Below are 21,381 nucleotides of genomic sequence, written 5' to 3'. Positions count from 1 at the left end.
AACCATCTTTAATTCTTTCCCACAGGGAAGAATGCTGCACCTATCACACTATGTGGTCAGGGTCACTGATAATAAATAAATAAATAGAGCGCGCAGAGGAAACAACACTCACCAAACCACGACACACAGTAGAAGCTAAGTACGGAGCATACACTCGCTGGACAACGCTGCTGCAATGCAGACTGCAATGGCTACATGCTTTTCCCTCTAACAGTTCTCTTTGGCTTCTTCAATTGGGAGGGCAGATTTTGCTTAACAGGCAACTAGAACAGGATCTCTGCCCACTAAAAAATTATCCCTATACATAGAGAAAAGTTACTACAGATGCTAAGTAGTCAGAATGCTAACATTTTCTACAAACTCGATTAACTAATTATTGGCCAAAATGAAAGCAAACAATATAGCCCATTTTTAAGAACACATTCACCACTTGAAACAGCATTTACATTATATCAAAGATTCATTTCTATGGAATCACACTACAAAAATCATTTTTTCCTGCAAGATTTAGCATGCAGCAAAAATGATCTTTTCATCCTGGGAACACTTTTTTACTGAGTTTTTGGGGGGCGGAACTAAAGACATGACAGTTTTGTGGGTATTTTTCTATTTTTAGTATCATTCTGGCAGCAAATTTGAGGTTGTACACTGTTTCATTATCAACTAAAAAAGAAGCAAATACTTTAAGGTTTTCACAGCCTTTTCATCACAGGGAAGGGAAAAAAAAAATACGTGTGTGTGTGTGTGTCATCTTTCCAAATTCTTGGCCACATCAATAGTCTAGAAAGTGCTTATCAGGACACCAAGTATTTCTGTGTTCCTGAGATAGGTCTGAAATTTTTACCCAGTATTGAATGTATACCTGAAGTGGTCAAATAATACTTCTTATAAAAAAGTTTTTCTACCTAAGATTATAATTTTAACTTTAAATAAGAATGGCCACAATTAACCAACATGCAAAAATTCTCAGACTAAACACTGAGAAATTCTTCATAGAATGCATTTACCACCTTATTGCATTTTAAAAATCTTTATTCTGTAGTGAATGGGTGTTCCCAATCTGCCTAAGCAAAGGCATGCCATGCCCTTCTAACAAGATTTGCTTAGAGCAGAGGTGATGAAAGGAAGAATCCGAAGGCCTATGGCATGGCAATTTGGGAGTAGTACATTGTGGATGGAGTCCAAGTGAGCAAACTGCACAATTCATTTAGTGACAAGTGGGCTTGCTCCCTTTTCATCCAGGAAAAAAACTACTCAGACCACTGCCCAGAATCTGGAATAAGAACCCTCATTTTAAGGTATTCTTCCCAACAAATAAATATCTAAATATCGAAAGGGGGCATATCAGAAAACTTAAGACACAATAACCAAAACCAAAACCCTCTTCAAAACAAGTAAGCAATGTCTATATTTAGTTCACTCTAAAACATTCTTAGCTCTTCTTGCAGTTTGTTCCTAAAAGACTCGATTGGATTGGGCACAACAGGAACTAAATTATTAATAAAATAAAAGGTTATTTTTATGTTTTGGTGTAGATAATCTGTACAAAACGTTTCCAGATCTCTGAGACTTAGATGGATCTTTTAAGGTTAAAGTAGAATGTCAGGTTCTACTGAAATAATATCTTAAAGGAACAAAGAGCCATTTGCCATGTGCTTTTTCTAAGTGCCCATGCTGAAAAAATTTTCTCAATAATATGAAGATGCTGGTACAACTTTTCCTATTACACAATTTCTTACACAACCACATGCATTACATTTATAGACAGATTTACAATTTGAAAGGAAAAAAAGTTCTGTCTTAATAAAATTAGGTTTTTTACAAACTGTAGTCCAACTAAAGTTCTCTGTCCCATCACGCAGCAGAGGCATTATCTCCATTAGGTGTGTGTGGTCCAGGAAAACACTTCCCCGAGCAGATCCTGCCAGATTTGGTTCATTCCATGATGTCGACTCTGCTTGGAGCACCACACTAACTTTAGGGTCATTACAGATCTGATGCCTTGGTCTTCTGCTGTTCGATTTTTTTGTCATTCATCTTCATCATCCTCATCTTCCTCTCCATCGGACAGGGATGTACACGGCCGGATCTGTCGGTAGCGGTCAAGCCATTTTTCTACCATCTGAGTGACCAGGGGGTGATTTCGCCGCCGAGAGCTCTTCTGCATGGCAACCAGAACTCCCCCCTCTGTCACACAGCAGTCCAGCCACTCCCTGAGCAGTTTTTCTTGCTGTTCCTCATTACCTAGCTTTTGGAGGAATATGAAGACAAAGGGAAAAATCATACAACAGATCAGAGACTTGGTAGGAATGTGACATGGAAACTGACAGCTGGTATGCTAACTCATGAAAAGGCCAAAGCAATCAACTTTTCATATGGTTTTGATCTCTTGGAAGTTTTGTGTTTAAAGTCCAGTTTGCTCTGGTTAAATTTAAAAAGACATCAATGGCAAATTTTTCAGAAAAAAACTAAAGAGAAAAGCACACTAGAGGGTAATCTGTTAGATAAAATAACAAAAAACAAATGTCCTAATAAACTGATCCTGGCAAGCCACAGCTTCAAACACATGACAAGGTAAGTTTACTTAGTCAATTATGTACAAGCTGAAATTATACAAGTTACGGTCTATGAATTTTTCTTCATGTTGTGATTATAAACGTTTTATGATAATTACTAGTATATTGAATAAAAGACCAATACTTTTCTAAGAATACTGGCTTTCTGAAAGAGCGCTGTTTTTGTACCTTCTCACCACCTCCCCTGTCTGATCTATACTACCCTTTCACTCCCCTTCATCTACAATACCTGGTATTCCTGCTCCTGCCACTGCACCAGAGCCCCAAATGTTCCTCTTCTTGGTAAACTAGCCATTGGCTTACCACACTATCCAGAGTAAAACCCAAAGCTTTAAAAAGCCTTCAGTGAACTCCACCCCATCCCTATCCTCTCTGACCTCCCTCCCTCCCTCCCTCCACTGCCGCCTACCCTCTTTCCCTGTTGCTTACTCCTCTTAAACCACACTGGCCTTGCAATTCTTGGAACTCTGCTTTCAGATAAAAACTTGCTTCTCATTCCCTAAATGCTGTATTTAAATCACAAACCTCTTTACTTTTTAAAACCCATCACCACCTTAAGTTCCTTGATGTGTCCCCCATACAGCAGTTTTGAAAAGGTAAATTTCAAAGTATAACTGGTATCTTCAGCAATTACTACAATCACATTCAGAAATTAAGTGACAGTGCAAATAAAACCACACCTGAAAGGCACCTCAGGCTGTTTCTGGTACAAGGTCACTACTAGAAATAGTTCACGGGAGAAAGACACTGCTTACCTCCTGAGCAGAAAGGAAGTGCACGTGGAGTAGCTTCCTTTCACTGTCAACCAGAGGCAAAAATGTGATGGTGACATCATCATCAGTATTCAGATTAGCACCAGCACCTCGGTTGCCATAGCCATCATTTTCCATGGCAACCAAAGCAGAGAAGTGGCCCCTTGTATACCCCAGAGCAATCGGACTTTTCCAACAAAAACTCTGTTCCCACAACAAAGGCAGATAAACACCTGGAAAGAGAGGGAAGAAAATCCCAACAGTTACAGGAAGAAAGAGCCACTCCCTCACTGCCCTTGTTCACATTTCACTGTCCACTGCCCCTTTCTGACATCTGAGCCATTCTGTTCAAAGAAACTTGTAAAATGCTCCTGAATAATGGCTTACCTTGAAACCGAGTATATCCTAAAGTTTCTCCCCGGAAACTCTTGTAATATTTTACTCCATAAACTATAATTGGTCGTCTAAGAATATGTGCCAGTACAAAAATGTGCGTCTGCTCCAAGCTTGCTCCAGGCTGTACAAAACAAAACAAAAACTTAAAACATTTTACTACCACTCCTGGAAAACTGATGTGTAAAAAATAATACTACCTCCCCTTCAGTAGGTTTTTAAGAAAGAAAAAATTGTCAAAGCAGCATTTGATTCCTCAAATAATAAATCCAATAAAACTGTAAAAGACATCTACAAAGGCTACATGTAAGTATCATTTACCATCCAAACTCACAAATTATATAGACGTGCATACATATTTTGAAATATCCCTTGCTACCCAACCTCACCACTAACTCTCTAACCTCAGGAACCAGAAATTCAGACAGCTAAGGATGCTTTACTATCACATTCTGGTTAAGTTACTGTGAAAGCACTACCTACAACAAAGTCCTCCTGAAATAATAAAGTGAGCCCGTTTCATGCAAATGTAAATGGCAGTATCACCTAACTCGTGACCACTAATATTACATGGGTCCATCATCGAGCTACAATGCATGGTGTGAGATAACGTGTCTCATGTACATCAACCACTACGAATCCTGCCCAAATTACCCAAACATGGGGTACCTCCTTCTCTAAGTTCAAATGAACCATGGTGCTTTATGGAAAAAAAAGGAGTGGTTGTATATATATTTGTACTTTACAGTTTGGTATACTGAAGTGCTTCATAAAATAAAGCATGAAACCAAGAGTCTAAGGGACAACGCTATACAGTTCCGTGTTACAAGAAGCCTTCATTAATAAAAAGGGGTTAGCAAACTTGGAAAAATTCATTCCCACATTAATCAGAAATCATTCCTATTGATGGTAATTAGTTCAGAGTAAGCTAAACTACCCTTTCCCTTTGCCTACATGACACAGGTATTGCCTCACCACAGGGAGCATTATAAAGATTGACAACTGGATCCTCAGGGCCTGAGAGATCAGCAACAGCAATGCAAGTACCTACCAGTTCAGTAATCTTGAGTAAGTGTCCCCAGAGACAGAACAGAGCTCACCTGGATAGGTACCATAGGCATTCAAGCCTATGCTGCAGGAATGGAGAGCCATCCCAAGACTATCTAGTGTATGTAACCATCACAGCACAGCTTTCACTTTTTGATGTTTTTTAATCATTCAATATAATAACATATTACTCTCTCCCCTGTTCTGCAGTGAGGACTTGCTATGGCCATCTATACTTACTATGCTATTTATTTGATATATAGCAGTCATCACTAGAACCCAAGTCGACTGATACCAAGTCAAGCATTCTTTACTTTGACCACACTGCCCCCAGAATGGTTTGCTCAAATAAATCAATTTAGACTACATGCTCACTTTTCTCAGAGAAGCAACGAGACCTGAAGCATCCTCACCTGACTAGCAAGAGAGAGTATAAATGCCCAGTCTTCTTGCCACTGTTCTTCTCTCAAGGAAAAATGTAAACCAAAGCTCTGAGAATACCATGATTCCCAATCTTTCCAGCGTGTGTAAAACCTGAAAAAGCAGGATAGTTAAAAAAATAAATAAGCCTTCTATAAATAAAACATTTACAGTTCTGATCATTTTTCTTTAATGCAGTCTTTAAGCAGTTTGTGAAACAATAATTTTATTTTGCCTGGTTGGTAATGTATTTTTCAAATGAAAAATGCCTCCCTCTTCCGCTAGCGGATACCTTGTAACATCCTTTAACATCTTTAGCCAGAATTTGATTTACCAACAACCAAATTTCCAAACTTCAAACACTAATTATGAGACTGGTTATTTTCGACTGTCTACAATTAGTTTACCAAAAAAAAAAAAAAAAAAAAAACAAAAGTCATCTGAAATGTTGGATACAAAGACACTACATTTCTCTATCAATGTATAGTACACCACCTACTTGATCACTTGTATAAACAACAGATGGGAAATATTCCGTGTGTTCATAGTATCAAGATCATCTCCCTGAGATTTCTTTCCATAAATAATTGCTCTCTGATGATCACCTAATAATTCAAAAGCAACCAAAAAGAAACCCACTGCAATGACAGAAAACATTCCTTCTTTATGCTTAACACTGATTTACTGAAAACAACATCGATTCTTTGTCTATCAGATATAAAAATTCAGAAATAATTATGCTCAAAATTATGGTTCACTGTCTTATAAAACAAGCCAACTAAGATCTCTAAAATGAAGACAGACATTTAATCTGTTTACAACATCACATTTATCTTCTATACATCTGAATTCTAGGTAAAAGAAACCAAAGACAATTCTGTTCCTGTTGTTAAAAAGTTTCAGCATATTAAAGTTAAACGTGAACAGGTGTGGTAGCTCACACCTGTAATTCTAGCACTTTGGGAAGCTGAGGGAGGAGGATTGCCTGAGGTCCAGAATTCAAAACAACCTGGCCAACATGGTGAGACCCCGTCTACACTTAAAAAAAAAAAGTTAAATGGGTTGGTGTCACAAGTAGCTTTACAGTAATTTAATGAAGGGCTTCTTAGAAAGTAAATTAATATATTTTCTAAAGAAATTAAAATATAATGTTCCAGAGTAAAAACTCAGTTTAAAACATTTTTCATACTCCAGGTAACTGAGGATGTTTAATTATAATTCCAAATGTTTTAAAATTAAAATATATATATTCTTCTTTTATGACAGCTAAGATACACAGGAATGTGTCTGAAAATTTTGGCAACAGTGATAAAATACAATGTTTTGAAAAGTTCAAGGAGAAATAGTAAACACAGAAATTGTTAATACTGAAAGTTGCAGGCAGTTAGAAATTTCTTGGTTAATGCCTAAAATCACTTTGTAAGTAAGACAGCTAAGTCAGCCAGAAATTCAATGGTGATTGCACTCAAAACTCTACAAAGACCACTGAAGAAGGGAGTTCAATAAAATATACTTTAAAACTAAACATGTTAAAATGTTCATCCTCACCACCCCAAGACCTAAACTCTGAAACTACCAGGGTCTCCATAAGAACAGACAAGCAAACCAAATCCAGCAGTGTGTGATCGGATGATACAGGAATACCAGTTTGGTTTAACATTCAAAACTCAATTCCATCTTCATGGATTGGAAGGCTCAATATTGTCAAGCTGGCAATACCACCATCACCCCAATTCATCTACAGATTAAATGCAATCCCAATCATAAACCCAGCTGTCTTTTTTACAAAAACTGATAAGCTGGATCCTAAAATTTATATGGAAATCCAAAGGACTCAAAATGGTCAAAACAATGTTGAAAAAGAAATACAAAGTCAGATGACTTACACTCTTGATTTCAAAATTTATTACAATGATATGAACATCCAGACAGTCTGGTACTGACATGAGGATAGCCCAGTGGAAAAAGAGATCAATAGAACAATATTAAGAGTCCAGAAAAAAACCCTTACTTGTATGGTCAACTAATTTCCGACAAAATCGCCAAGGCAATAGAATGTAGAAAGGGTTTTTTCAATTAAAGGTACTGAAACAACTGGGTATCCACATGCAAAGAGGTGAATTTAGGACACCTCACACTTTCAACAAAAATGACCTCAAAATGTAAAACAAAAATGACCTAAACATAAAAGTTAAAACTATAAAATTCTTACATGAAACCACAGGAGTAAATCTTTGTGACCTTGGGCTAGACAAAAATCTCTTCAGATACAACAGCAAAAGCATGAGCAATAACAGAAAAACATTGATAAATTGAACTTGATCAAATGAAAGACTCCTGATTTCAAAAGACACTGCTAATGAAGTGAAAAGACAAGCCACAGAATAGAGAAAAATATCTGCAAAGCAGATATCCAATGAGGGACCTGATACAAACAAAACCTGCAAATCAATATTAAGATAACCCATTTAAAAATGAGCAAAAGACGTGGAAAGATACTAAACCAAAGAAGATACATGAATGAGCAGTAAGCACATGAAGAGATGCTCAATATCATCACTTAAATAGGGAAATGCAAATCAAAACCACAATCAGCCCATGTGCCTGCAATCCCAGTTAACTGGGAGGCTGAGGCTAGATCACCTAAGCCCAGGAGTTCAAGACCTAGAACATTTTTCGTTGCCATCAGCAATGTATGAAGATTCCAATTTCCTCAAATTCTCAACAACACTGTTATTGCCTGTCTTTTTGGTTATGGCCATTTCTGTGCACGTGAGGTAGTATCTCATTGTGTTTTTCTTTGTTTTCAGACAGGGTCTCATCATGTTGCCCAGGCTGGTCTTGAACTCCTGAGTTCAAGCAATCCTCTAGCCTCAGCTTCCCAAAGTGCTGGTATAGGCCTGAGCCATCAGGCCCGGCCGACGATTCTTCGTAATAACAAAAACAGTCACTTTAGGAGGCCCAGGTGGGAGTCTGAGACAAGCCTGGGCAACATAGCGAAACCCTGTCTCTACAAAAAATACCAAAAAAAAAAAAAAAAAAAAAATTAGCTGGGCATGGTGGTATGTGCCTGTAGTCCCAGTTACTTGGGAGGCTGAGGTGGGAGAATTGCTTGAGCCACGAGGTGTAGGTTGCAATGAGCCAAGATCATACCACTGCACTCCAGTCCAGGCAACACAGCAAGACTCTGTCTCCAAAAAGAAAAAAGAAATAATTCTGAAAGACTGATACTGAATTTTTTTCCCCAATTTACATTAAATGCCTCCACCTGCCCCTTGGGAAATTGGGTTGGCATGTCAATGAAAAGCAAGTACAACATATTCAGCCTTGAGAACCTGAGTCAGCTACAATCAGCGATATCCAAGAGAACAGCACAGCTAGCCTATCTTGAAGTGATGGGTGGAGGGGTTCAAATAAAAGAAAATTGCTTTCTCAGTTCTTAATATGTATCTTATATAAGAAAACATCTCATTCCAGCTGATTTCAATTAAGTGCAAACGGCACCTCAGCAAAGAGCATCTTAAAAAGGAGACTACACAAGCTATATGCTGGCTCCTCCCCTCCTGGCCTAGAAAACCCATGCCTACTCACTCTCACTCTACTCTCTACTGGCCACATGACAAGCCCAGTGGACAAACCTGATGCAACTCAACACAAGAACTATGTAAGGGTTATTCCATAGTATATTTGACCTCTCGAATCCATGGCAACAACACTTACTATCTAACCACTAGATAATTTTCATCCCAACCCACCCCAGTACTGTAAGGATGTCTGTGTGATCACTGTAATCAATGCAGCTTCCTATGCCTGAACTGTAAACCATCGGGCAAAGCTCCCCAGTGGCAGGGACTGGAGGAGGTGATGCCAAACCATGCTGTTCTGGGACACCTGTCCATATGCCAGCCCTAGGTGCTCACTCCTGAAGCATCCTTTAAGAGTCAGGACTATGGACTAAAAGATCTGCTGCAACAACTCTTGCCAGTGGCTGTAAACAAACAGCCTAGTTCCTTCTCACCCTAGTACCCACTCCCTACCTAGCCTATCAGATTCTATTTCTCCCCCTGACCATCTTTTTTTTTTTTTTTTTTTTTTTTTTCTTAGCAGGATCTCACTCTGTCACCTAGGCTGGAGTGCAGTGGCATGATCTTGGCTCAGCACAGCCTCAACCTTCCAGGCTCAAACGACTCTTCCACCTCAGCCTCCTAGGTAGCTGGAGCTACAGGCACACACTACCACGCCTAGCTAAATTTTGTATTTTTTGGTAGAGACAGGGTTTCGCTCGCTATGTTGCCAAGGCTTGTCTTGAACTCCTAGGTTCAAGAGATCTGCCCACAATCTCCCTATCTCTATGCTAGACTTCTGGGACCTCAAATGACTCACAACCATCTGAGAATTCCGGTCCCGATACAAACATCAGTGACAACTCAGACTCACAAGATCACCCATAGCCAGCTCTGAGGAACAGGTGGGAATAAACTCCAAAGCAATTCTTACTCACCACAAATGTCTTTGTTAAAAAAAAGTCCAGGTGCAGTAGCTCATGCCTGTAATCTCAGCACTTTGGAAGGCTAAGGCAGAAGAAACGCTCGAGTCCAGGGGTTCAAGACCAGCATGGGCAATATAGTGAGAACCTCATCTCTATAGAAAAATTTTAAAATTAGCCACATGTGGTGGCACACTCCTATAGTCCCAGCTACTCATAGGAGACTGATGTGGGAGGATCACCCGAGTCCAAGGAAGGGAAGGATGCAGTGAGCCAAGATCGTAACCCTGCACTCCAGCCTGGGTGACAGAGCAAGACCCTCTCTCAAAAAAAAAACAACAAAAAAAACAATCACCACTAAAAAAAAGACACCACTTCTAAAATCAACAATGTACTTTTGGCCTTTCAACAGATCAGGAAATTACCACCAAAGAAAAGGCCAGGCGTGGTGGCTCACACCTGTAATCCTAGCACTTTGGGAGGTCGAGGCAGTCGGACTGCCTGAGCTCAGGAGTTCGAGACCAGCCTGGGCAACATGGTGAAACCCCATCTCTACTAAAAATACAAAAAATTAGCTGGGTATGGTGGCGCTGCCTGTAATCCCAGCTACTCAGGAGGCTGAGGCATGAGAATTGCTCGAACCCAGGAGGCGGAGGTTGCAGTGAGCCGAGATCATGCCACTGCACTCCAGCCTGGGAGACAGAGTAAGACTCTGTCTTTAAAAAAAAAAAAAAAAAGGCCGGGCGCGGTGGCTCAAGCCTGTAATCCCAGCACTTTGGGAGGCCGAGACGGGCAGATCACGAGGTTAGGAGATCGAGACCACCCTGGCTAACCCAGTGAAACCCTGTCTCCACTAAAAAATACAAAAAAAAACTAGCCGGGCGAGGTGGCGGGCGCCTGTAGTCCCAGCTACTCGGGAGGCTGAGGCAGGAGAATGGCGTGAACCCGGGAGGCAGAGCTTGCAGTGAGCCGAGACTGCGCCACTGCACTCCAGCCTGGGCGACAGAGCGAGACTCTGTCTCAAAAAAAAATAAACAAATAAAAAATAATAAAAAAATAAAAAAAAAAAAAGGAAATTACCACCAAAGATTACTGGCCGCCTTTTTAGAGGTGACCTGCAAAGTGGTATATTTACCGCAGTTCAAACCTGGCTTACAGGGCAGAGTCACATTAACCAAAACTACAAGGCAGACCTGTGAAACCACAATGCCAAGAACCCACTCTCTTAGAAACCAAACCAGGCTCATCCTCTTGACACAGACAGGCCCATAGCAGTGGTCAAGAAAATCAGGAGCAGGAAGCTGCTTGGTGACCATGGGATCTGATCAAGAGGGCCAGACAGGCAGAGCACTGACCAGCATCAGGCTTACCTAGCCCGATAAACCCACTTCATACTACCATACAGCCATCTCCACTAAGAGGCACAAAAACGCTCTCTCTCCAGGACAATTACTAATTGACTAAAACTACCTGAGTGATACATTCATTCTTTAGCTTTCATATACATCCAGTCAGGTCATCCAGGAAGCTATTTTATTTCTCTAATGTGCCCACAAATTGTTACTCTATTACGTTATGCTTTCCCCCACACCCCCAAGACAGTTTCACTCTTGTCACCCAGGCTGGAGTGCTGTGACGTGATCTTGGCTCACTGCAACCTCCTCTTCCTCCTGGATTTAAGCAATTCTCGTGCCTCAGCTTCCCGAATAGCTGGGATTACAGGCATGCACCACCACATCTGGCTAATTTTTGTATTTTTAGTAGTCAGGATTTCAACAAGTTGGTCGGGCTGCTCTTGAACTCCTGGCCTGCCTGACTCAGCCTCCCAAAGCAATGGGATTGCAGGCATGAGCCACACCCCCCAGCCATACTGCATTATGCTTTGATCTACAATTTAGCTCTCAAGAAAGTAACTTATAGGCCAGACACGGTGGCTCATGCCTGTAATAACTAAATGAGATAATGTTCAAAGAACCAAGAAAATAACACATAAGTCAAATAAATGTAAAGATCTGAACTATTCATTCACAAAAACAATTATTTTTCCAGTGACTGCATGCTGTTAAAAAATATATATATAAAGACCACTTTGAGACAATTGGAGAAATGTGAATATGAACTGTTAGATAACAGAATCAATGTTGAATTACTTAGACGTAGGAATGGGGATGTGGGTGAGTAGGAGAATATTCTTGTTCTGGAAAGATGTATGTTAATATTTTGAAGGGTAAAGCATCATGATGTCTACAACGAATTGACCCAAGAGTCTTTCTGTATGGAGACATGGAGCAGGTGTGACAAAATGTTAACAACTGCTCAACTGAATGAAAATACCAGGATCTGTTGCACTGAATTTTTAAAAAATTATTCCATGGGTTTGAAAATTTGCAAAATAAAGAATGTGATCTTAAGACTCCCTCAGGAAGGAAAAAAAACTTGTAACACAATGTCAAGATAACCTCTTAGGTGAACACAAATATTAAATAAGGTTGGGTGCGGCAGCGCAGGTCTGTCATCCCAGCACTTTGGGAGCCTCAGGCAGGTGGATCGCTTGAGATCAGGATTATCAAAGCCACCCTGGGAAATATGGCAAAACCCCATCTCTACCAAAAATACATAAAACAGCCGGGCATGGTGATGAGCACCTGTAGTTCTAGCTACTCAGGAGGCTGAGGTGGAAGGATGGCTTGAGCCCAGGGGGTGGAGGATGCAGTGAGCCAAGACTGCACCACTGCACTCCAGCCCAGCAACTCAGCCAGACCCTGCTTCCATCGATGGATTGATCAATCAATCAATCCCTAAACAGATGAGCAAAGGCCTTATCAATATTTAAGGTTACTATATAACTTGAAATGTTGCATTTGAAATGTTCAAATATACTGCTTCTGTTTTATAGAAACAATAAATGCTTGCATTTTAAAGCTTCAAATGTTTCCATTTTAAAATTTAGCAAAAAAAAAAGTATAAAAATCATTTATTCTTGCTTTTATCTCGTTTCTTGGGGGGAAAACAAAAACAAAAACCATGGACATGTTCAAAGTATTTTAATGTCCAAAATGAACTGTTTTTCCTCTAGTTTCCATAGAAAATATAACTGACATAAAAAGTATTCTGCCACTACAAGGAAATGATCCAGCAAATGCACTCCTGGGTTGAAACGGGGCAGAATGCCAGCTCACCAATGTGAACAGTCATGCAGGCTGTCATGCAGGGCTTTCCGAAGCACCGAGTCCTTGTCATAGATGCCCCAGGTAGCTTGTAGTACTGAATCAAGTAGGCAGTCTCCTGCAGTCCGGTTCCAAAGTGCATATAATCGACTGTCCAAACGTGTAGCCAATTCCAAGGACCAGTTAATAATTGGAGATTCTTCTTCTAATTCTGTACGATGGATTTAAATACATGTTCATTTCCATACCTATGTCATTAGAGAATATTCATGGGGGAAAAGAACCTATTTTCTAGATATAAAATGGTTTATATGTAATTTACCAATAAACACCTAAATAAAATTGACCACTTGAAATATAAACTTCTGAGTACTTGAAACATCTTCTGTCTCTAGAATAATTTAATCAACTTTTAAATTTTTTAATTTTATTTTCTAAAAAGTGTTTAATATAGAAATATACACATTCTGGAACAGGAAGCAGAGAACCAAGGTTTTAAAATTTTTCTATCTATATTTGTTCACTCTATGACAGTGAACCATACAATGTAACACTGAACTTCAGGACTTTACATCTTTAATGTAAAATAAAAATAAAGCAAGTTGACTATACACCAAACTACACCATGCTTTACTAAACAAAACTTACTTGATCAGATGAAAGGTAAATTATACTCATTAATTCCATGTTTACCTTTTTGAACGTCTCTATCAAGCACCTCATCAAATAATTTTTCTTGGACAGTTGGGGGCAAATCTTCAATATCTACAAAGAAAAACAAACTTAAAAGATCTTTTGTTTCATAACTTATACTTAACTTAATTACACTTATTAATTATCTACTAGTAACTTTCTCTAAAATAACTCCCTTTCCGTTAAAGGTTATCAGATAGCTTTTCCTTAATATACAAGTATAACATGTGTGAGGTAAAATATTTCTTTTCTGGGCCGGGTGCAGTGGCTCATGCCTATAATTCCAGCGCTTTGGGAGGCTGAGGCCAGCAGACTGCTTGAACTCAGGATTCTGAGCCCAGCCTGGGCAACATGGCAAAACCCTGTCTCTATACAAAATATATACAAAAATTAATCAGACGAGGCAGTAGACACCTGTAGTCCCAGCTACTCAGGAGGCTATGGTGAGAGAACTGTTTGAGCCTGGGGAGGCCAAGGCTGCAATGAACCGTGATGTTGCCACCGCACTCCAGCCTGGACGACAGAGTGAGACCCTGTCTCAAAAAATAAAAATAAAAAATAAATTTTACAAAATCTAATCATTCTGGGGTAAGCTTAAATACACAGAATGAGTGCATTTCAAATGAAACTTCCTCCAATTTCAGAAAACTTAATTACTATCTCCTCCAATTTGTAAACATTCCTGTTTGTCTGAATATAAAAATTAAACAAACTCAGATCTAGCTCAAGTAAACACTCCATCTCTACAAAACAATAAAAAATTAGCCAGGGGTGGGTGGCATGAGCCTACAGTCCTAGCTGCTCAGGAGGCCAAGGCAGGAGGATCACTTGAGCCCAGAAGTTGAAGGCTGCAGTGAGCTATGATCATGCCACTGCACTCTAGCTTAGGCAATAGAGCAAGACCCCGTTTCAATTTAAAAACAAAAAAACAAAACAAAACAAAAAAACAGCAACAAAACAAAGAGATCTCAGATTAAAGATTTTAGAAACTTTTGGTGTTTATTGTATTTATTCAATGCCAACTGACAAAAAACACTCTGGAGGACATTTTCAACTGTCAATGAATTGAAAAATGAAAAGTTGCTTCACAAACATAGTAGAAATATATAAAATGAGTAAAAAAGGAATGACACATTCAAGAGAATGCCATGTGTTCAAATAATCCGACTCTACCCATCAAAAGCTCATGTTCTAATCCCATCTCTTAATACCAGGTAACCAATATAGCTATCTAATTTCAAAATAACATACCAGAATGAAAAAGGGAAAATTTTTCAAAGGAGTTTTTTTTAAAGGATATTCTAAAATAAAACCAAAGAGAAAAATAAAACAGTAAAACAGATTTTTAAAAAATAATCTGAGGTCCACAACTTCCTCTCAGATAGCAAAAGCATTTACTAACAATTAGCCCTCCGTATGCTCACTTCCAGCATAAATAGGACAGTCAAGTAATTTAAGATGCACATGTAGTAGTTATGTTATATGCTTTCTAACAAAAACATTTTTCACCTATATACACAAATATAACTATAATAAAATGAAAAAGTCTTTTTACATTAGATTTTGGAGTTACCTGCTGGCAATGTAAATGTTACAAGGTCAGTCAGAAAATAGCAAGCAAAATCCCCCTTTCTCTGATGAAGAGAGGCAGCTATCTCTCTCCGGATTTGTTCTGTCAGTTCAGGACACACCATTGCTGGAATACACTTTGCTGCTTGTTGAGACACCTTAAATACAAAAGAAACTTTCCTCTCATCTCATGTACCACAAATGGAAGCAGAAAACAACAGTATTTAAAAGAAATCAGCAAAATTTTCCAATAACTCAAGGTTTTCTTTAATCTTAAAATACACTGGGTATTATTTCCTTACCAATGAAAGTATATACCAGTATAACTTTTCAGAAAGTCATAAAAATGTTTTATCCTCTGATTCAGTAATTCTATTTAATAATTTATCACAAGGAAATACTCAAAGATGCACATAAAATTTATGGAAAAGGGTGTTGTTCATACACACATCACAGGAAGAGGAGGGCGGACAGAAAACCTAAGCAGGCTAACCATCGCGCACCCAATAAAAACATTCCTTAGAAGCAGAGAATCACAGCTGATAGAGAAAGGGAAAACTGCAAACACTCTTCTCCCACAAGATTCAAGTACCCTAACTTGGACTCAAAAAAAGCACAGTATTTAAAGGGTTAGTTCCCACTGACCTCAAGCCCCCTTTCTTCCTCTCCATTTGTTACCACTCTGAGTTTTTTAAAAAGCATTTGGCATCTCCAAGTTTAAACACAGACTGCCAACCTCTGAAGCTCAGCCTGACAGGAGTGAGATGGGAGCACTATTGCACAGCCCTCTAAGCAAGAAAACAACAAACAAAAAAGGAAGGCTAAAACTTTCTCCTTTTGTTATTTTTTTCTTCTTTTTAAAATGCTAAATAGCAACAAATGTTGCAAAGATTTAATTTAACCTTACATTTCAGTCATATCTAATCTGTGGATCTAAACAAAAATACATACACAGAATTCTAAAATCACAGTTGAACATCTGCCAGTAACAAACGAATTCGAGGCCAGGCACAATGGCTCACGCCTGTGATCCCAACAACTCTGGGAGGCCAGGGTGGGTAGATTGGTTCAGTTCAGCAGTTCGAGACCAGCCTGGCCAACATGATGAAACCCTGTCTCTACTAAAACTACTACTATAAATATTAGCTGTAGTCTCAGTTACTTGGAAGGCTGAGGCATGAGAATCGCTTGAACCCAGGAGGAGGAAGTTGAAATGAGCTGAGATCGCGCCACTGCACTCCAGCCTGGGCGACAGAGAGAGACTCTGACAAAAAAAAATCCAGAGTAAGCCAGAGTGAGCCTGTTCCCTGATATCACCAACCTGGCCTTTCAGCCACAGTGGGGTCTGAAGCAGCAGGTCTTCCGGCCCCTTCTTCTTCTCAAAGACTAAGGTTTACTGATAATGTCATGTACATCATATATGTACACAACTAACTGCTACTGCTATTAAAGAAATAATGTTTCAAAAACCCTGCATACCCCACACAGTCACCTGACTCCCTATTCTGAAACTCCAGCCAGGTGCGGTGGCTCACACCTATAATCCCAGCACTGTGTGAGGCCGAGGCAGGAGGATCACTTGAGCTCAGGAATTCAAGACCTGCCTCGGCAACATAATGAAACTCTGCCTCTACAAAAAAACCCAAAATATTAGCTAGGCATTGGTGGCATGCATCAGTAATCCCAGCTACTGGGGAGGCTGAAAAGTGAGAGGATCACTTGAGCCAGGGAGGATGAGGCTGCAGTGAGCCATGATCACACCCCTGGGCAACAGAGAGAAAGCCTGTCTTAAAAGAAAAAAATTAAAAAACTCCTACATAGAAATTCAGTTCTACTAGACTTTATTCGCCAAGATTACTATTAACCATGAAAATTCTCACTACATCTTAAATCCAAGAGCCCAACCATTCATCAACACTCAAACATGGAAAACCAAATATTAAATATTTTCAGAATATAATTGACTATTTCTCAAGCAACATAGCTAAAATGGCTCCCCCAAAGTAAATTCAAAAATAGCTTATTCCAATCAGCTAGCTCTCAGGCCCTTTCCAAAAATCTGGAAAGACTTTTCCAAAAACCACCTGGACTGGACCCTGATTACTACAAACATTCTAAAAGAAACCTGGCCCCCCAAACAACCCCTTCCACCACCATCCTTAAGTAGGATGTGCCCCTGAAGCCTGCCACTCACCTTCTCACCTCTTCAACTTTATGGTTCTCAACCATCTCCATAGGCTAGGAGTTCTTAACTTAGGGTCCATGATCTTGGGAATGGTCCATGAACTTTAATGGGAATTTGGTTTTAATTCAAGTTAAATCCATTTTCCCCACCTTTTTACCAATATTAAAATGTATTTTCTTATATATCACAAATTTAGTTCAGTATTTTGGTAGCTATTATTTCAACACAACTGATTTCCTTTGTAATCTCATTTACTTCTTATTTTATTTATTTAAAAACAGTATTTTGGGAAGGAGTCCTTAAGCTTCATAAGACTACCAACAGGGTCCATGACACAGAATCCGATGAAAACTCCTGCCCCACATACATATCCCCAACTCTAATGTTCTCCTGTTCTCATTCCAAAAGAACTTGGCTGAGCATTCTCTGCAACACACCCCCTTAGTCTAGACTTAGTCCAGACTCCCCCACTTCCAGTCTCCCTACTGGCCCCTTTAATTCTGTCCTTTGGAGTATTTATTCCATGGAGACTGAATCCATGACCAATTTTGCTCTCTGCCTGGAACAAACCCCCCCCCACCTCTCCCACGCTGTTCCGGGGTTGTTCCACATGTCCCACAGAATACCGCAAAAGTAATGGTATATTGCTTCCTAAATCCATTTATAAAAGACACTGCAGGTTTCAAAGACACTGGATCACTCTCTTGCACTCTGTGCCTCTCTTGGATCACTTGCTGGGGGTGAAACCAGCTGCTGTATCATGATCATCCCTGTAGACAGGCCTGCATGGCACGGAATTGAAGCCTCTGGCCAAAAGCCACCTGAGTGGGCTTAGGAACAGATACTCTAGCCCCAGTTGAGTCTTTTGACAACTACAGCCCTGGACCACTTGACTGTAACCTCATGACATCGTGAGTCAAAACTATTCAGCTAAGTAGCTCCTGGATTCTAACCCTCACGAACTCTGTGAGATAACATACATTTGTTGTCTTAGCTGCTAAGTTTCCAGATAATCTGTGATACTGCAATAAATATACTGATGTTCTATCATCATCCCACTGTTAGTCCTCAGACTGTCTCAGGAGCTCAATGACTCATGATGGCCCCTCTAAAACCTTGTAATAATCTTCTACCTACCTCAGGGGAGCCCCTAAAGACTTTCACCCTAGTTTACAACTGCCTTCTTTATGCTGGCTCCTGTCACCACCAGCAACTACAATTCCACATTGATGGCCCTTCCGACATACAACAGACAACACGACTAGGCACCACAACACAAATGCAGCCAGGCCTTCAACACTAGAAAAACTCTAATTCTTCTATCTCACATTCTAAAACCTGGATCCCTCTATCTGAAAAGTTCCCTTCTCCCTTATTTATACTCAATAAGCCTGCCCTTTTGTTTTCATCATGGCCTTCAGTCTCTCAAGCCCCCCACCCCAGCTTCACTGGAATCTTACCAAACTGGACACAATACTACCATCATGTTTCCATCTAACCTTCAAATATTTTAATCCCCATACAATGCCCTGTAGTGGTTCCCAAATATTGGCAAATATGAATAAACATAAATATATACAAAAGATATATACTGACAAAATTTGAATCCACAATTACTATGACTCTCTGCACTTTTACTCTATTTCTCCTACCATTAAAAAATGTTACCTTGGCCAGACGTGGTGGCTCATGCCTATAATCCCAGCACTTTGGGAAGCCAAGGCAGGCAGATCTCTTGAGGTCAGGAGTTCGAGACTAGTCTGGCCAACACGGTGAAACCCCATCTTTCTAAAAATACAAAACTAGCCAGGCGTGGTGGCATGCGCCTACAATCCCAGTTACTTGGGAGGCTGACACAGGAGAATTGCTTGACTCCAGGAGGCAGAAGTTGCAGTAAGCCAAGATCGGGCCACTACACTACAGCCTGGGCAACAGAGTGAGACTCTGGCTTAAAAAAAAAAAAAAACCTGGATAATGTAGTCACATCCTGAATAATTCACAGGCAATCTCTCTCAATCATTTGTAGCATATACCTAGTTATGTAAGCCAGAAACTGAAGAATCAACTTAGGTCCACTCTGTATCTTCCCATATCCAATCAGTCAGTCTACTTCTTCAGACTGAGGGCCTGTCTCAGTTTCTTCCCATATCCAGTCAGTCAGTCTACTTCTTCAGACTGAGGGCCTGTCTCAGTTTCTCCAACCCTCTAACCCTCTTCCCATTTCTAAGGCTACCCTTCTGGGTACCCTTCTATGGCTGCCCTTCTGCCCTTCTGGCAGAAGTTCTTGCCAGCACCTCTGCAACCCCCTCCTAATCAGGCTCGCCCCTCTCCAGTGTACAGCAGCAAAAACACAATCTGCTCTGCTCACTCCCCTGCGCCTGTACCTAACACCATCCAGGGCCCTAGGGATAATCTTCAAATTCCTTGACACAGAAGATCCTTCATAATCCAACCCCTGCTTATCTTTCAGACTTCCCTTCTCTCCATTCCCAGTCACCATCTCAGCCATGTTTATTTACCTGCAAGTCCCTGGATTCACCACAAATTCCACCATCTCTGCGCCCTGTAAAAATGCTTTCCTCGGCCGGGCGCGGTGGCTCAAGCCTGTAATCCCAGCACTTTGGGAGGCCGAGACGGGCGGATCACGAGGTCAGGAGATCGAGACCATCCTGGCTAACACGGTGAAACCCCGTCTCTACTAAAAATACAAAAAAAAACTAGCCGGGCGTAGTGGCGGGCGCCTGTAGTCCCAGCTACTCAGGAGGCTGAGGCAGGAGAATGGCATAAACCTGGGAGGCGGAGCTTGCAGTGAGCTGAGATCTGGCCACTGCACTCCACCCTGGGCGACAGAGCAAGACTCCGTCTCCAAAAAAAAAAAAAAATGCTTTCCTCAACTTCTCTTCTCTGCCTCATCCACTTCATGTGGCTAACTCCTAACTCTTACCCTTCAAACTGCAGCAAAAACATTACCTGCTGTAAGAAAGACGACATGACACCTCAAAACTCTTCAAGCACTGGCATAGTGCTTGGCATTTACATCTACCAGGGCACAGGCTGCACAGAACTACCAGTTCATTTCTCTACTTTGCTGGAGATTCAATGAAGAGCCAACATCTTAACAATTATCCCTTCTCAGCCCAGTGCATGGCACACAGTAAATACGCAGTAAATATCTGTTAATTGAATGACTAAAGAATGACAGATACATTCCAGGTTTGTTTGAACCAAACATGATGAGTCAAACATTGTTGTGACTATTCAAATATTTGAAAGCATATACTCTTAAAAGTTAAGTCTCTTAAGTTTAATGTTATTTTTTAAAGGAGGTAAAAGAATTCAAAACATTTTAAAGCTGCTTAGAGAAACATTATAAAATAAAAAATGAAAACTAAAGAACAGATTTCCTGAATATAAAAGAACATTTAACCAAAATGCCAAACCTACCTCTGTAAGCAATATTGCTAGCATATCCTGCCTCTGAAAACGAATAGCCAAGTGTACAAGAGTATAGCCAACATCAAAGGCAGAAGGACGGTTCAGCAAGCGTACTTCGTCTGCGGTGAGCTGACGTGCAATGTCTCCTCCTGATGACTTGTATGCTTCTATAGCAGCTAAATCACCTTCTACAACCCCTAAAACAAGCATCAAGATAGAAAAGCATTTAATTCTCATTTTCTTCAAAAAACACAAACCGTAGCAATCACTCCAAACTCTTTTAAGTGTTTCTCTGTGCTTCCTGGATCCTGATGCATCATTTAAATGTCCTGTAAGGGTAAGGAAAGTTAGTTTTTTGCTTTCCCTTTAAAAATTTTCTTTCCAGAACTAGAACTGCCTACACATTTACCTTACCATCAGGGCAGGCTCCAGGCTCTGGTGGGATTTAGAGGAATTATTAGACTGTAAGAATTGGATCGAAGATTGATAATCTAGTATAAGAAACCAGACGCCACAAGAGACACTGAGCCCCTAGTTCTGGTCCTGCGTTCATCCTGACTCCGCAGAAACCAAGGAGACAGGGATGTGCTTCCAGCTGATGTTGAGCTCCTCCTGCCTTTTACACTGCATTCTTAAAGCAGAATCAAAACAAATGCTG

At 40.2% G+C, this 21,381-nt stretch overlaps 1 protein-coding gene across 3 annotated transcripts in view; it reads right to left on the bottom strand.

Moving 5' to 3' along the window:
• Positions 1-1,384: 1,384 nt before the first annotated feature.
• ZRANB1 (zinc finger RANBP2-type containing 1) overlaps positions 1,385-21,381 on the bottom strand; it is a 70,682-nt gene continuing 50,685 nt past the window's right edge. For all 3 annotated transcript variants that reach the window (XM_007964361.3, XM_007964362.3, XM_007964363.3), the window contains 8 exons: positions 20,733-20,920; positions 15,108-15,261; positions 13,535-13,606; positions 12,854-13,052; positions 5,182-5,302; positions 3,716-3,845; positions 3,332-3,561; positions 1,385-2,248 (listed from right to left, as the gene is read on the bottom strand). In XM_007964361.3, the coding sequence (XP_007962552.1) occupies positions 2,030-2,248; positions 3,332-3,561; positions 3,716-3,845; positions 5,182-5,302; positions 12,854-13,052; positions 13,535-13,606; positions 15,108-15,261; positions 20,733-20,920 (1,313 nt within the window). In that variant the 3' untranslated portion in view covers positions 1,385-2,029. The remainder of the gene's footprint in view (positions 2,249-3,331; positions 3,562-3,715; positions 3,846-5,181; positions 5,303-12,853; positions 13,053-13,534; positions 13,607-15,107; positions 15,262-20,732; positions 20,921-21,381) is intronic.

The sequence above is a fragment of the Chlorocebus sabaeus genome, chromosome 9 (assembly GCF_047675955.1).
Source record: "Chlorocebus sabaeus isolate Y175 chromosome 9, mChlSab1.0.hap1, whole genome shotgun sequence".
Lineage (NCBI taxonomy): Eukaryota > Metazoa > Chordata > Mammalia > Primates > Cercopithecidae > Chlorocebus > Chlorocebus sabaeus.
The sequence above is the reverse complement of the archived record's forward strand: the minus strand, read 5'-3'. Positions and strand labels throughout refer to the sequence as shown.